The 14,572-nt window shown below is 41.3% G+C and overlaps 1 protein-coding gene across 1 annotated transcript in view; it reads left to right on the top strand.

Annotated features, from left to right (window-relative positions):
* Positions 1 to 13,154, top strand: part of LOC104495376 (kalirin-like) — a gene marked incomplete at its 5' end in the record, with an annotated part of 15,164 nt that extends 2,010 nt beyond the window's left edge. The window contains 2 exons of the mRNA XM_010138339.1: positions 5,814 to 6,005; positions 12,959 to 13,154. Of these exons, the coding sequence (XP_010136641.1) occupies positions 5,814 to 6,005; positions 12,959 to 13,117 (351 nt within the window). The remainder of the gene's footprint in view (positions 1 to 5,813; positions 6,006 to 12,958) is intronic.
* Positions 13,155 to 14,572: the final 1,418 nt, after the last annotated feature.

The raw sequence follows: 14,572 nt of genomic DNA, 5'->3' as shown, positions 1-14,572 counted from the left end.
AAGAGCGTCTCCTCTGTCTCTTGAGCACAGAGGATCTCTGTGGAAGGGCATTAATACTGGGCACCTTTAACTTCCAACCTACAAGTATGGTGAGAGGTATCACCCAGTTCTGCTCTAATTAATTGGACTGAAATACACGACTCTGTGGAGGAAGCCCACAATATATGTGTTCTCAGGTAATTCTCCTTACAGGAATATAACTCAAAGAGAGCAACACGCCTGTATGGCATTTTTCATATGCTACTTTTCTTCTAGCTTTAGTTAAATTTTATACCTAGAGTCCCCTTCTGATGATTTTTTTAATATAAATCTTTTGGTTTCTGAGCCTTGAGCATGAACTAGATCACACTGGAATCCTTTTCTATGGCAATTTTCTTTATAATTGTGATTTTCCTAGAAATTTGCTTTATAATCATTATAATTTAGCCAGAGCTTTTTTATATACAATATACTCATCCCAGCAACTGTCGGATTGAGAATAGTTCAGCTGTCATAAATCCGAGTAACGAAATAAAACTTGAAATGCTCTTATTGGCTGTGGGGCTTGGGGGTGTTTATGGCTTTGGGGGTTTGTTTTGTCAATGCATTAAAATTGGTATTGAGAGAAGATACAGAGGGGGACAATGTCGCTGAGGCTGGCTGTATGTTTTGCGGGGAACAACTCTACAGACTTCAGTGAAAGTTGGATCAGATCTTGGATATCTGCGGTGGTTTGTTTTGATTATTTTTTTCCTTTACACTATGCTTAGTGTCCTTTAAGCCTGGCACAACTAATAACAGTAAAAATATTCTCTTCAGTTCCTCTAGAAAATACATTGTCCACATGTTTTTGGGTCATGCCATTGGTCACATGCTCTTCTGATACACCTCTATAGGCATGCTGTGACCAAAGCTCATTCTAGGAAAAACAATTTGTTACTCTGTTTTTTACAAAAATAATCCTTCCTTTTATATGAACAATGTGGGATGTGGGGAAGTCAGATATTTGAGGTAATAAACTGTAGTGTGGTGTTTTTCTTTCAAATAAGGACCATAGGGTTTTCTTTTTCTGTGATTCAAGGCAGTGCTTGTTTTCACTTCAGTTTCAAAATAAATTATGTTAGTCTTTATCACAGCTGTACAATGTTTATATTGAAACAATAATACTTTTCATAAATACGAATATTTATCTCCAGCATCTAGTGAGTAATCTTGATAATCTCGTAAATTCATTAGAGAGAGAAAAAAGCAACAAAACAACCCAGTGTTTGAATCTGACACAATGCACACTGGTTGTAGCTCTGCACTTGGGTACATGCCATTCGTTCCAACTGAATGTTCCTTTGCCAGGACTTTTTTATGCCTGGATTCATTAAAGAACTCCTTTAAGAATGAATTCTCACTTTCTGTTGGACGTGCATCAAAGTGGCACTGCTGCCGATCCTGTGCTCAGGGCTGGTGGAGATGCATGTTGTCCTAAGAAAGTCGTAATATCTTTCAAACATGTTACAATTATCATGTAAAGGCTAATGATGTCTCTTGAAAATTCCCAACATTTATCTTAAATGAACATTATTTTTCTGTATGTAGGCTGAGCTAAAATGCCATCCAATATTCTTCTGCAACAGACTACTTATAATTGGCCCTGTTATAGAAACTTAAAGGTCTTAAATATATCTCATGAGTCTCTTTTGTCACCGAAACACTCTGCTTTGGATTTATGTGTTAGGTTAATTTCACAGATGGTTTCTAAACTCACGGTAACACAGTACAAGCTGGTTCTTTTTTTGTTTTACTTGAAAGAAGAGCTCTGCAACAACCAAATTCTACCTTTAATTAATCTGCAGAGCCCTTCTCTTGCAGCCCACCTTCGCTGCTTGCCGTCACAATATCTCAGCTAGTTTTGTAAGAAATGAGATGAACACAGCCAAGTTCCTTGCAGATTTAGTGCTTCTCACTGCTCATTTTTCCTTTGTGAGTGTAAGGTATTCTTTTATACATCTATGAGAAGAAAGTATTGTTCCAGCTAGAGCTGGAGTGTTTAATTCAGGGGGAAGGTCTCCCAGCATGCCTGCTAGATGATTGGGGCTGAATTAGCATATCTCCCTGTGGGAGGTCATTCCACAATTGAAACCCCTCTACTGCCAGTGCTTATTGCAGAGACCGAAGGTTCTTCTCCTAGCAAGCGTGAGGGACCTGAGCAGTGATTGCTCACATGGGAAGGAACAGCTATGTCATAACCACAGATGGCCAGAATCAACGCCTTGTTTACCTGACAAATGAACTGAGAATTGGTGGACAAAGAGGGGTACATGCACTAGCAAGGCATTTCACAAGGCTTTCCTAACCTGTCAAAGAAACTGTTGCTTATCGTGGTGCCAATGTAGATGTGGAGAGATCTTTCTTTTGTTTCCATCTCAAGGGATTTTTAGAAGGCAAAAATCCTGTTTCTTGACTAAAGTTCCAAATTTGAAATAAAGTCAATGAAAGAAAACCTCTAACAAGGAGAGTGTTTTTGGAAAGTCTGCATATACATGTAAAATAAAGGTCTTTCAATGATAAAGGATATATGTTAGCCAAAACCTGGGTCTATCCTAGTGTCACTGCAACAGAATGTCAGCTGAAGGGCCTCAACCCCCTCAACCCTTTTTACTTCTAGACATTAATATATGGTTTTCTCCTTGTTTGACCTATTGTAGTCCTCTACATCAGGGGTCCCTTGCAGTCCTCTTTGGGGACACCTCTCCATTTCAAAATATAGGTTATATTTAAAGTGAGACTCTCTATGAACCTCCTAGTAATGGATTTTCCAGCCTAAAGGAAAAATAAAGTCACAGATATTAGTTGTTCTATTTAATTTGTTTCCTATTAGGATAAAAAGATCTACATGATAATGACATAGAAAAATCTCAGTTCATTCAATTTTTAGCGGTGAACAAACCAGAGGGAAAAGAAGGTTTAACTTTGTGAAATGTCAACAGCTGAATTTTGGCAGGATAGATTTTTGTTCCATTTCACTCAGAACATTACACATTGGCAGATAAAGATGAAAAACAGTGGCTTATGATTTTATTCCACTTCAAGGTGAAAAAGAAGTGTCTTGCATTTTGTGGATTGTGATCAATTAAATGTTTGTCTCCTGAGGCTTAATTCTGGAGTGCCTTAAAGCATTTTATCCCAATCCCCAACAGAGACCCCATCTTTCCCAATAATAGTAACACTGACTAAAGGTCCTGAAATTGCAAAATGTGTTATGTCTGGTAGGATGTGATATCCTGAGTTCAAGATCTTTAGCCAAGTCTTTGGTCTGCCTTGTTTTTCTCTGAGACCTTGGACAAGTCTTATGTGTCTAAGTCCCTCTTCAATGTCTCTGCTTGACTGAGGTGGGACAGATAAAGCAGAGGTGGAGAGTGCATGTGTCTGGAAGTAGGAGGTGTGCCCATCACACTATCTATTGGAGCTAAGCAAAAGAGCACATCACATGCGATATTGCTAGTGAATACATTTACTGCTCAGAAAGCAACGGGGGCAGCTCAGGAGTCTTTGTTTTCTCAGCTAGTTCCACTTGGTGCACTAAGAACTGACATGTGAGTGGATGATAACTCCCAAACAGCTCCTTGCTTTCTGCTGGAAAAGTGGAGTTAGTGGGTTGGCTACAGGACAGGTTGGTACTCTTCCATCAAAACTTCTCATCTAGGAAAGTGAAATTTCATCCATGAAAATTCTCATCTCTGTATAAAAATATAACAAACAGACGTAACTATATATAAATCTCCCTAACTTAAAGAACAGACTCTAAGAACATCTGCTGTATTTCGACTGATCCTACCTTTGCTCTCCTATGTACTGCAGCTATAGGGAACCAAGGAATGCACAGTTGTGTTCCTCCATGCTCAGTGCATTGCAATGCCTGAGACAGTTCTGCACAGAAAAAAATAAATAACAGCAAGATGAAAGCAGCTGTGTTTTACACAGCTTCTTCAGCAACTTTTCTTTTCCTTCAAACACAGCAAAGTTCCATGTCTTCATTTGGTGCAAGTCATCCAAGCTTTAGCAACCATAGTGGTACTATACTGCTTTCCGCTGGCAGAGCTGACCTAAAATGTTACAAAATTATCTTGGCTGAGGCTCAGTCATGAAGATCTTCTGGGAGGAAGACTTGAAGATTTGGTCTAAACTCCAGTTTCTAACTTAGAGGACACAAAGAAGCATTTGGCTGTGGCTGGTGGTCAAAATTCCCAATTATAATATCTTTTTAAAGATACTTTGAATTTCAGAGAAATTTTGGTCGGTTTCTCTAATGGAACTAAAAAAATATTTTTATTTCTTTAAAATCAATCTGACCACTTTAAGCCAAATCCAGTGTTTAAGAAAAGGCTTTGTGACAAGAGTAAAAGCCCCAAACCGGAGGCTGAGTATTGCTCTAGACGTGTGTTATTTATGTGACAGCTGACGCAGTCGAGGTTGTGCCAGGGGGAGCAGAGTGGCTGTAAGGGCTGTGGCTCCATCCTTCTTTCCTTTAGCACCTACAGCTATGATGGCTGTACTTCATACTTATCCCACACACTTTGCAGACACACTTTGCCCTGCTTCGCATCTTACTTTGGGCCCGTGCCTGCCTTGGCAGTGCTCTGCTGTGTTTCATGCTTAGATTGGCAGATAGCTTTCCACAGTGTGCTCCTGCTCTCTCTGATGAGGTCCTGCTCCAACAACCACTTCCACCTCTGATTTATTATTTGCCCATGAGTAATACTGTTCAAATCATGTCGGCTCTGTCTGTCCTTGTGCATAAGGGTCTTACAGATTCTACTGTCTGAAACTCCCAAAGCCCTTTTGAAACGCTTTAGGGACACAAGAAAGCAGTGAGTCAACATTAGCAAAACATCTCAAAATTTGGGATGTTACTTCCCTACGATGAGGAGGAGAGAGAAAGGAGAAGTGTTTGCATCCAATGGCATTACAGAAATGGGCAAGCCAGTTGTCATTTGTCTTTTGCTGGTACAGCTCTGTAAGACATTGTCATGATGGCTATTGATTTTCAGGTTTACTTTCCCGTGCAGAACAGGGGTATTGTAATGCAATTATGTTGCTGTCCACAGATCAGTTTGAGAAAGAACTATCCTTCCACTGCTTCAAGGCTGAATAAAAACCATCATGGAAAATTCTTATGGAAGAACAGAAAATATTACCCTTTTAGCAGGCTTTTTGAATCCTTCTAAATTCAGACTGTAGTTAAATGATATCTCTGCTGGAGAACAGCTTAAAATAACCCGCAGAAAAGATAACATTTTAACTGAAGAATATAATTTAATAGACATTTCTATGGAAACTCGTCTATTTCTATAGAATACCCTTACAAGCTCTTTTAAATTCTATAAGACTTTTCCATTTGTTGACACTGCAAATCTATAAAGGATATTCAGGGAGTTCTCAAAGGACAGAAAGCAAACATTTCACTTATGAGTATGTGGGTTTAGCATCCAGAAGTAATGCACAGAAGTATCAAAAATAAGATAGAAGCAATGAGTAGACCCAAACAGGTGAGTAAATAGCTGAAATATGGCAAATTATTTTTACATAAATAAACTGAAGGGGAGAGGGGGAGATAGCAGTGTTAGATACTGGCACAGATGTTAAGAAAGATTCCTGAGGAAGGTATTTTTGGAGTGGCAGGTAGTATGCCAGCTATTCATGCATATTTAAGTGGGTGGTTGATAGCTCTCGCTGAACTTCTCAGCCCTGCTCCAACTGGTGGTGGTTGGAATGTGTAATGAAGGCGGGAGGTGGTCACGGTTCTCCCTTCTCTTGATTTATGTGTGCTTTTTAACTTTCAGAATGCCTATGTCAACATCAATCGGATCATGTCTGTTGCGTCAAGGCTTTCCGAGGCAGGCCATTATGCTTCCCAGCAAATTAAACAAATATCTAGCCAGCTGGATCAAGAGTGGAAGAGCTTTGCTGCAGCTCTGGATGAGCGCAGCACCATCTTAGCCATGTCTGCTGTCTTTCACCAGAAAGCCGAACAGGTGAGCTGCTCTTGTGACTGGCAAAGTGATCCACTGCTACTTTGACAATGACAATGCTGCAATTCTTACCTGATGACTTTGAGCTTGTATGCTGTGAGGTTAAGAGCCTTGTTCCTAGTGAATCAGTGTCTCAAAAATGAACAGTAACATTTTCCACAGAAGAGTGGCATGTGTTCCCTCAGTGGGCAAGAGAATACGTTTATACATTGGTGATAAGAAAGAATCTGATAGTAAGTGAAGTGCACCGGTGTGGTGACATGCTGCCATATTTCTGTGGCCTAATATTTCATCAGTGCTGTGGATACATTCAGGATTGTTATGGTCAGGAAAGCGGTATGTATCTGCACTCATGTATATGTGGTGTGTGTGCAGGAACAGTCACACATGACATGACAGAATCACAGAACCATCTGGTTGGAAGAGACCTTTAAGCTCATCGAGCCCAGCCGTCCACCCTGCACTGCCAGGGTGCCTAAACCATGTCCCTCAGCACCACATCCACACAACTTCTAAACCCTTCCAGGGATGGGGACTCCACCACTGGCCTGGACAGCCTGTTCCAATGATTGACAACCCTCTCTGTAAAGAAATTATTACTAATATCCCACCTAAATCTCCCTGGGCACAACTTGAGGCCATTTCCTCTCAACCCATGCCAGCAGACAGTTTCTAGGAGCCAAATCACATTACTGTTAATGAAACTTAGGGAATTCACTCTAGCAGTGCTCTTCATAGCCCCAAATTTTGCTAGACCTCACTAAGTAGAGACTTCAGAGACAGTCAAGAACACCCAAGAAAATTCTCCATGTCTCTGAACTCTGGTTTCTGTCTTTAATAACTACAAGATTGCTCCATAATTTCATAGCTACAAAAGATTTAAAATATGTCAGTGAATAAACCACCTGCTTTTTTTTCACCTAAACCAGGTCCACTTAGCAGTGATGGTTCAGCTTTGATCATATGTTGATTACATTCATTTTCCAGTGACAAACACTGCTTTGGGGCTCTCTTCAATACTGTTGTGTGCTTTTTTTTCCAAGTAGTTAATATCAAAGCTACTAAGTGCTTTATGTTTATAAAATGACCCATACTTCAAATGTCAGAAGAAATCATAACTGACAAGCCAGAAACTGTGCCACATAAGCCAGAATATATATATGGAAACGTTTAGGTCAAAGAGTAGTTTTTCTGTACTGTTTGTTTCCGACTGTGGAATTACAGTGGATTTTTCTTTATTTTGCGTTTCCTGTTGACGACAGGCCATAGCATAGAGCAGTTACTCACCCTGCTGGGTACTTACTCCTGTAAGCACACTTAGTGGCTCTGAGGGGTCTGATACACTACGAATACACTGATGCAAATACTTTCATTTCTGTACAGTGGGCACTGTAGTGTTTAGGAGTAGTCTTCATGTTAATAATTGTCAGTCATCGTAAGTTCATAAAGAAAAATCAAAATATAATTTATATCCAACCTATAGTCACAGTGAGAATGTTTAAGATTTATTAATGCATTAGTTCTCATTTGTTTTAGTTTGGTCAGTGTTCTGGTTTGGGGTGGTTTTGCTTTTTTGTTTTATGAGTGATTGCCTATTTTTCTGAAGTGTGAGTCTTGTTTGCAATTTATGAGGAGTTGCTGAGCTATTACACAGCGTGAAAAGCAATAAAACGGAAAGCTGGTTTGAACTGTCTGTCAAGCTAAAGGTCAGTATTTTTCTTCCTACCTTTTAAATAGTGTCAAAGTGGGTATTTTGCATCAGCCTTAACTTGAAAAAAAGCTACACTAACGTCACTTTAAGCATTGAGCCTTTTTTCTTTACAATTGTATGGATGGGCCTGAAAAGCCCAGTCCTGCTTTGGCCCGTCTTCCCAGGGAGCTGAAGTTTGTGCTGCCTGACAGAAGCCAGTCTCTCATTGCTAAGCAGGCAGGAGAGTTTGCTAATTGTGAACAGCAGTTGCTCCTCACTTGAGGTAAGAGACGATTCAGTGGAAGATAAGTGCCGATGTGAAGCCTGCAAACTCAGACTGCTGCAAAACAGAAGTGTGGGAGTCAGTGTGTCCATTAGCCAGGACTAAAATTTCAGCCTTGCTTTAGTAACTCTGGTAGGATAGACCAATTACTTGAACACTAATAATTTAGTCATTTGACCTCTGTATGGTATAAAAAGTGTGCTGTCTGGGATTTGGCCTGTAACTCGGTCTGTTGTCTGTCTTTCATTCCAAATGTGACTCTCGATTATTTGGCATCACTCAAATAATGGAGGGTTTTTTATCTCAAACCAGGGCTTCATTATTTTACAATAGGGCTTAAATCTCTGTAGCAAAGATGTAGATAAACCCACTGTTTTTTCTGATGCAGATCAATTCTTTTTTTCCTCCCTTTGTGCTGTCAGTAGAGGTAATCTTGTAGCGGATCCAACCTCTTCTCCCACAGCGTGCCCCCGCTTCCCTTGTAGCGATCTGATACGCAGATTGTCTTCCCTTCTCCAGTGTGCTGAACTGCTACAGTCTCTTTGTTTATTCCTTCCTATTGATTGAAGTGCTCGGTGATGCCAACAGGAAGCAAGTCTATTAGGACGTAATCTTTCAACCCTTGGCACACCCCAGCCTGCAAGGAAGTTGTTAGCTTGGGACAGAGACTTACAAAAAGCTCTACAATCTCTGTAATAAGCAAGTTGAGCAGGAAGCAACTTGTTTTTCAAGGTCTCTTCCTAAAGACCCCACACAGCAAACTGCACAGAATACAATTTGTCTGGCTTGGAAGGATGAAAGGCTGAGTCAACCCTGCTGGGAATTGAACCTCACATCTGTCTTCACGTGCCTCAGCATCGCATTGCTTTCCTGGCTCTTGTTGCAGATACATGTGGCATGTTGAATGGAACTTGGCTGAATGAGTTCCTGGATCAAAGCTTTTTTTGTTGGGGTTCTTTTTTCTTTCTTCATTTCTTTTTATTTTTGTGTGTGCTTGTGTGCACACGTGTGTCTTAATTTTTTTAAATACAGCTCATACATTCTAAACCATCATCAAAAGAAAAGGAAAAAAAGGAAAGAAAAAAAAGAAAGAAAGAAAGAAAGAAAGGAAAGACAAATCTTGCCAATTTAGCCTCCAGCCAGGCTTCCTTCAGCATGTGTGTTTGATCAAAAGCCAGTAAACCAAACTCCAAACAACTACTATGTACAGGTCAAGCTGCAACACAGGATATTTAGCAGAGGTGATTCCCAAATGTCCCTTAATTCCACCTGCTACAAATCTCTTGGGTTTTAGTGGGTTTTTTTTCCTTTCCTCTCTCTTTTTTCTTTCATTTTCTTATTTCTTTTTTAATTCCTCCTCCCCTTCTCGTGCTATCAAACAGATATTCTAGTGCAAAAGAGAATCTGCTTCTGTATCTGTGTGACTGAATCTCTGCAAGAGAACATAGGAGAACATGCCTTATCTCATTGTGATTTCGAGAGAACTCTGCTGATTTATACCAGATGAGATTCTGGCCCACTAACTGCCAGGCAGGGGAAGGAGACCTACCAGGTGTCCTCCCTTTCTTTGGTGTAATCTCTGAAAGTGTGCTAAAGATGCTCACTCTACAGACCCTGTCAGAATGAACAAATCAGTGTCTTCCATCAGCCGAGAGTTCTCAACCAGTTAGTGCTGGGTCAGAGTCTACCCTCAGAAGTGCACAGGCGGATGTACTGTTTAAGGTAGTAGGTGGTAGGTGCACGCGCTGGACACTTACATCACTGCTCTTAAGACTGACCCCTGACCATTTGTTCTATACTACCTTACTCCCCAACCAGGAAAATATTGCTGTTCTTATCTCTTCCTGGATCTCTCTAAACACATCCTGAACTTCTCGATTTCAGGAAGGGAAATGAAAAAGAGAGGAAAAGAAAAAAGGGAGGAAGAATTTGAGTGACAAAACGAAAAGCCAGTTGGTATCTGTAAGATGCAGGGGTAAGACCAAGGTAACTTAAGCATTAGAGAGGCAAATTCCACAGATAACAACAGGAAATAGACAGCTAGCCTCATACAAAAAATTCAGGGCATCAAGAGAGATTGTGGGTCACTGAGGAAAACAATTTCATGGCCTTCTTCCCATCCCTCCCCACAGCCATTCTGGAGCATAGAAGCACACTAGAGTTTGGTTTTAATTTCTCCAGGGCCTAGGGGAACCACCCTGATTATCCTGCAGCTTCCAATAAGCGAGGATTATGCAAAAAATGTGGAAGAATATGGGATATAAACTGTGAGTTGTGTTTTGGAGCAACCTCGTGATACAGCATAGCAGTCCCTGAGGAAAGCTAGTAAGAAGTGGTCTGAGAATACAGTGTTACCTGACCTCATACAGGGTTCGCATCTTAGGTGGATAGGTTCTGAGTCAGGAGAAAGTGTAGGTCATTACTTTAAAGTGACTTTTGGATTGGATCAGAGACACAAAGGTACCTTAGGGACTTTTTAATTTTGTAGCAGAAATTTTTCTTAATATTTCCCGAAGTCTTGAAAACCATGGGCAATTATTTGAGCCTGTCATTTCAAATCATACTTAAGCAGCTTTTACGTTCCCAATAGGAGCTATTCTAGTCATGGGCTAACTAGAAATTTAAGCAATTAATTTAAATGGTATTGAGTACCATTGGACAGTAGCAGCTTCTGTTCCAGCCTAAGTTGGTAATTTACAACTTCAAATGCATCTTTTTCCAACTCAAATATGAATACTTTTTCTAGCATGAAGGATTACTTTTAATAAGGGTTTTTTGCATCTGCCACAGTGTGTGAAAAATAATAAAAATTAATGTAGCAGTTTCTTTAAAAATACTTGAATCAATAGTCCTATGGTATGAACTAACACTTTGAAAAAATCCTGTAAAAAATGGGCTCTCCCTATGTGAATCTATACGCACAGCGCAGACCACTGCACAGTTTCAGGGCATCAGAGTATAACACAGACAGGCTGCTTTATTAAAACTGTTTAAAACAGGTGATGTCAGCTGCTCCTGCTAGAGGCAGACGGTACTGCTGTAATTGTTGATGGGACATTGTCCATATACCATAGAGAGACAAAGGAAAGGTAGATGTGAGACAACGAAGTGGAAATGTCGTTATGTGCACAGGATCTTCTTGAGACTTCTCCCACCTACTGTGGAAATCAGTCTGGCAGTAGATAAGTAACGTGACTGTGAGAGCACGTAATAAAACTGGTAGAATTCGGCAGTTTTGAGAAGAGCCGTAACAGTGTGATTCCAGCAGCAGGGGCACTGGTCTATAAGGTGTAAAGGTCTTTCACTCACTGTTTCACCCAAGAGGTTCGTGTAACAGCCCCTGAAGGGATTGATCTCATCTCCACGCTCTTTAAACTGCATAGGAAACGGTGGGAATTCCACTGCCTTGGCACAAAATATGATGACTTCAGCTTTATGCAAGGGCATCTGGGGATTTCACTGAAGAGATTCAACAGATCAGGAGTCAAACCAACACAAGAGAACCTTCCATCCTTGCCTCCAGTCTTCTAGAAAGCACAGTTTTCATTGGTAGGTTTGTACTTTGTAGACATGAACATGTAGGAATTCATCTCCGTGCACTGAAAAGAAGTGTTTACAATGCGAACACTTCATAGCCTTGATTACACAGCAGGATGGTGAATAGCTTTACACTGCTAATAAAAAGGATGCTGATGCCAGAGCTGGAGTTGAATGGAAATTCTTTGCTTTGAATCTCACAGCCCTTCATGCTGTGAGTCAGTGCTTTAGTAACAGGCCACAGGTGAACACTTCAGGAGTGGATAGGGCTGTGATCCTGGGGGTCGTTTTGTGGCATTATGTGTTCACCCTACAGGGCACTGCATCTGATGTGTGATTAGCTGTTCTTTTTCATAAATGGCTCCAAAGTGTGGCTGGCTGGTTTAACAGAAAGATGGAAGAAGAGGAAATATTAATGAGAAGTAATGAGGTGGCATTAGGTAGTTAGTGTGGCCAAAATATGAACATGAGGTGCAGCATTGAAGTAAGCCCTGCTTAAAAGAAAAACAGAATGGGAGCCTCTTTTCTTTCATAGAACAGGCTGCACCCAAGAGAGCTTCCCCAATTTGTTCTGCCAAAGCGCATCAGCACTGCTCTGAAGGCCTTTAAGAGTGGAAAAATATTTTTTTCCATCCCTCTGTTCCCTGAAGCCATTCGGTTTCTGACTGTCTGTTAAGGCTTCCCACCAAGGTGCTAAACCATATCAGTTGCAATGGCAGTGATTTTTTTCTCCCTTTTCAGGGATGTCTGCCCACCAGGAACTGGACTGAGACCAGCAGCTCATTTTGCTTTGGCTACTTAGCAGCCGTCAGATGGTAATGGCATCTGATCACTGCTAACCTGGGCCAGAACCAAATGGGTGACCCAGGGGTTTAAAGCCTTGGTATCCTGTCAGCCATCACACTGAGCTGGCCCTGGGTTGGGAATGGCTTGAATGTCTGCCTTTCACTGAAATGAATGTCAGCATTGATTTTAGTGGGAGTTTTCAGTTGCCTACATTAGTCCTGTTAAGGATAGGTAAGTGACTGAGAGAAGATTGACAGCTGAGACAATGCCAAATACAGCTGGAGCTGTAACTGTGTCCTTTTGTGCTTCATGCTGGCATTTGTTTTATAAATATGTTGCAGCCTCCCTTTTTGGAATGCGGTGTTGCAGCCTCGCTGCACGGTATGCACAGACTCTTAGAACGATTGTTTTCTGAGCCTGGTTAAAGGAGCATTTGTTTTTAATCCAGAAGAAACAGAAAACCTTCCTTTGGCTCTAGGTGTTCTTCAAGTGCTGTGAGGAGGTGAGAGGAACGTGTTATTCCAAGGTACACAAAAGGACTCCTACGTTTTTCTCAGTCCGTGCTGCAGTCATCTATAGTAGTCTACAAACAAAGTTTTCTAATGTTGATGAGAAGTTGTTCTGTGTCACTGCTGCTCATCGTTCCTGGAATTATTTCAGTTCCTTTCAGGTGTGGACGCTTGGTGCAAAATGTGCAGTGAAGGAGGCCTCCCCTCAGAAATGCAAGACCTGGAACTGGCCATCCATCATCATCAGACCTTGTACGAACAAGTGACACAGGCCTACACAGAGGTATGTGCTTCCCAGGGAAGAATGTGAGTATCTGTTAAAGGGCAGCAGATATTCAACTGCATTTGGGAGCTTAGCTTCGCTAAATGAGACGGGTTTGCTCCCCCTGGCTGCAGCTTTTTCAGTGGAGTCAGGTCCAGTCCCAGACTGTAGTGACGCCCAATAGTCATCTGGTGATTCCCAGTAGGTGCAAGGGCACAACATGATACTATGAGGAACAAACCCCATACAGAAATGAGATGTGGAAGTAGCACTGATACCCCAGAGAGGGGGTGCTTCCCTGCCTTTGCTGAACAGAGAACCCCTTTCAGCCAGCGGTAGCTTTACCGCTGTGGCTTTTCTTGTGTGAAAGAGTCCTGGCTCTAGTGCAGGTATGCTCTCAGGAATAGAGGATGCCAAAGGCAGATGTCAAGTCCCTGTTACAATGGATGAAAGAATGTGTTTTAGAATCACAGAATCAATTAGGCTGGAAAAGACCTTTAAGATGTATTTCCATGTACTGTTGTGTGAAATCTCTCAGACCTAAGTAGGGTATGTGGTTTTTTCCTTTAAAACAGAGTGCCAAGGGTGCTAAGACTAAAACATATTCTCTGACATTTTATCAAAAAACCCATTAAATTCTTCACTTGCTTTTTCTGCCATCCAGGCTGCAGCATGAAATGAAAGCTACCAACAAAGAGCTGACATCTAGTGCCTCTGACTCTGCAGGCCAGGGTCCGTGTTCAGCCTGCTTCCCTTTACAAAAGGGCTGCGGGCATCTGGGAGGACTCCTTTTAGGAATGATGCTAGTCTAGATGTTCACCCCAGGTGCAAACTGTAGCTGCTTCACAGATGGCACCATTAGTCTAGTCATTCGCAAGACTTTGGAAGTCTTTTTGACCCACAATATAGGATATCCATGAGTTTTAACTTACTCCCTAGCTATACATACAACACCATGGGAATTATTGCACTAGCGCAGTAACCTCTATTTTTCGGTTCACCCAAGGTCACATAACTTTTTACAGAGGCATTTGCATACTGCCCATCCTAGCTCTTCTCCTACCACGAAGTCAAAATGCAGGAACATCACCATATGACAGGACTGTCTATATGTGTTGTATCAGGTGGTGAGTGAAACCTTCCCAGAGAGTCCAGCAGCCATACTGCACTTTTCAAAATAAGTGAGGAATGGTCAAATCTGCTTTGACAAACGCAGCACTGGCACTTCCACCTTGCAGGCACAGGGCCATTCAGTTGAAGTCTTTTGCAATACTTCCTAAAAATACATAGTAAATGAGACGTGAGTGAAGTGGATTGTTGATGCTTGTCTTCTTCCACAGTCCTTGAAAAATTATAAAGATTCACGTGAAAAGCAATTTGGCGGTTTGCTTTTGCAGTTGCAAGGAGAACAAGTAAATGAATGAAAGAGTGCAGTAGGTAGCTTCTCTGTTCCCTTTCTTTCTGAAATTGGTTCACTGGCAAACTCTGAGAGCACAAGACTTC

Source organism: Buceros rhinoceros, unplaced genomic scaffold, assembly GCF_000710305.1.
Source record: "Buceros rhinoceros silvestris isolate BGI_N320 unplaced genomic scaffold, ASM71030v1 scaffold926, whole genome shotgun sequence".
Taxonomy (NCBI): domain Eukaryota; kingdom Metazoa; phylum Chordata; class Aves; order Bucerotiformes; family Bucerotidae; genus Buceros; species Buceros rhinoceros.
The sequence above is the reverse complement of the archived record's forward strand: the minus strand, read 5'-3'. Positions and strand labels throughout refer to the sequence as shown.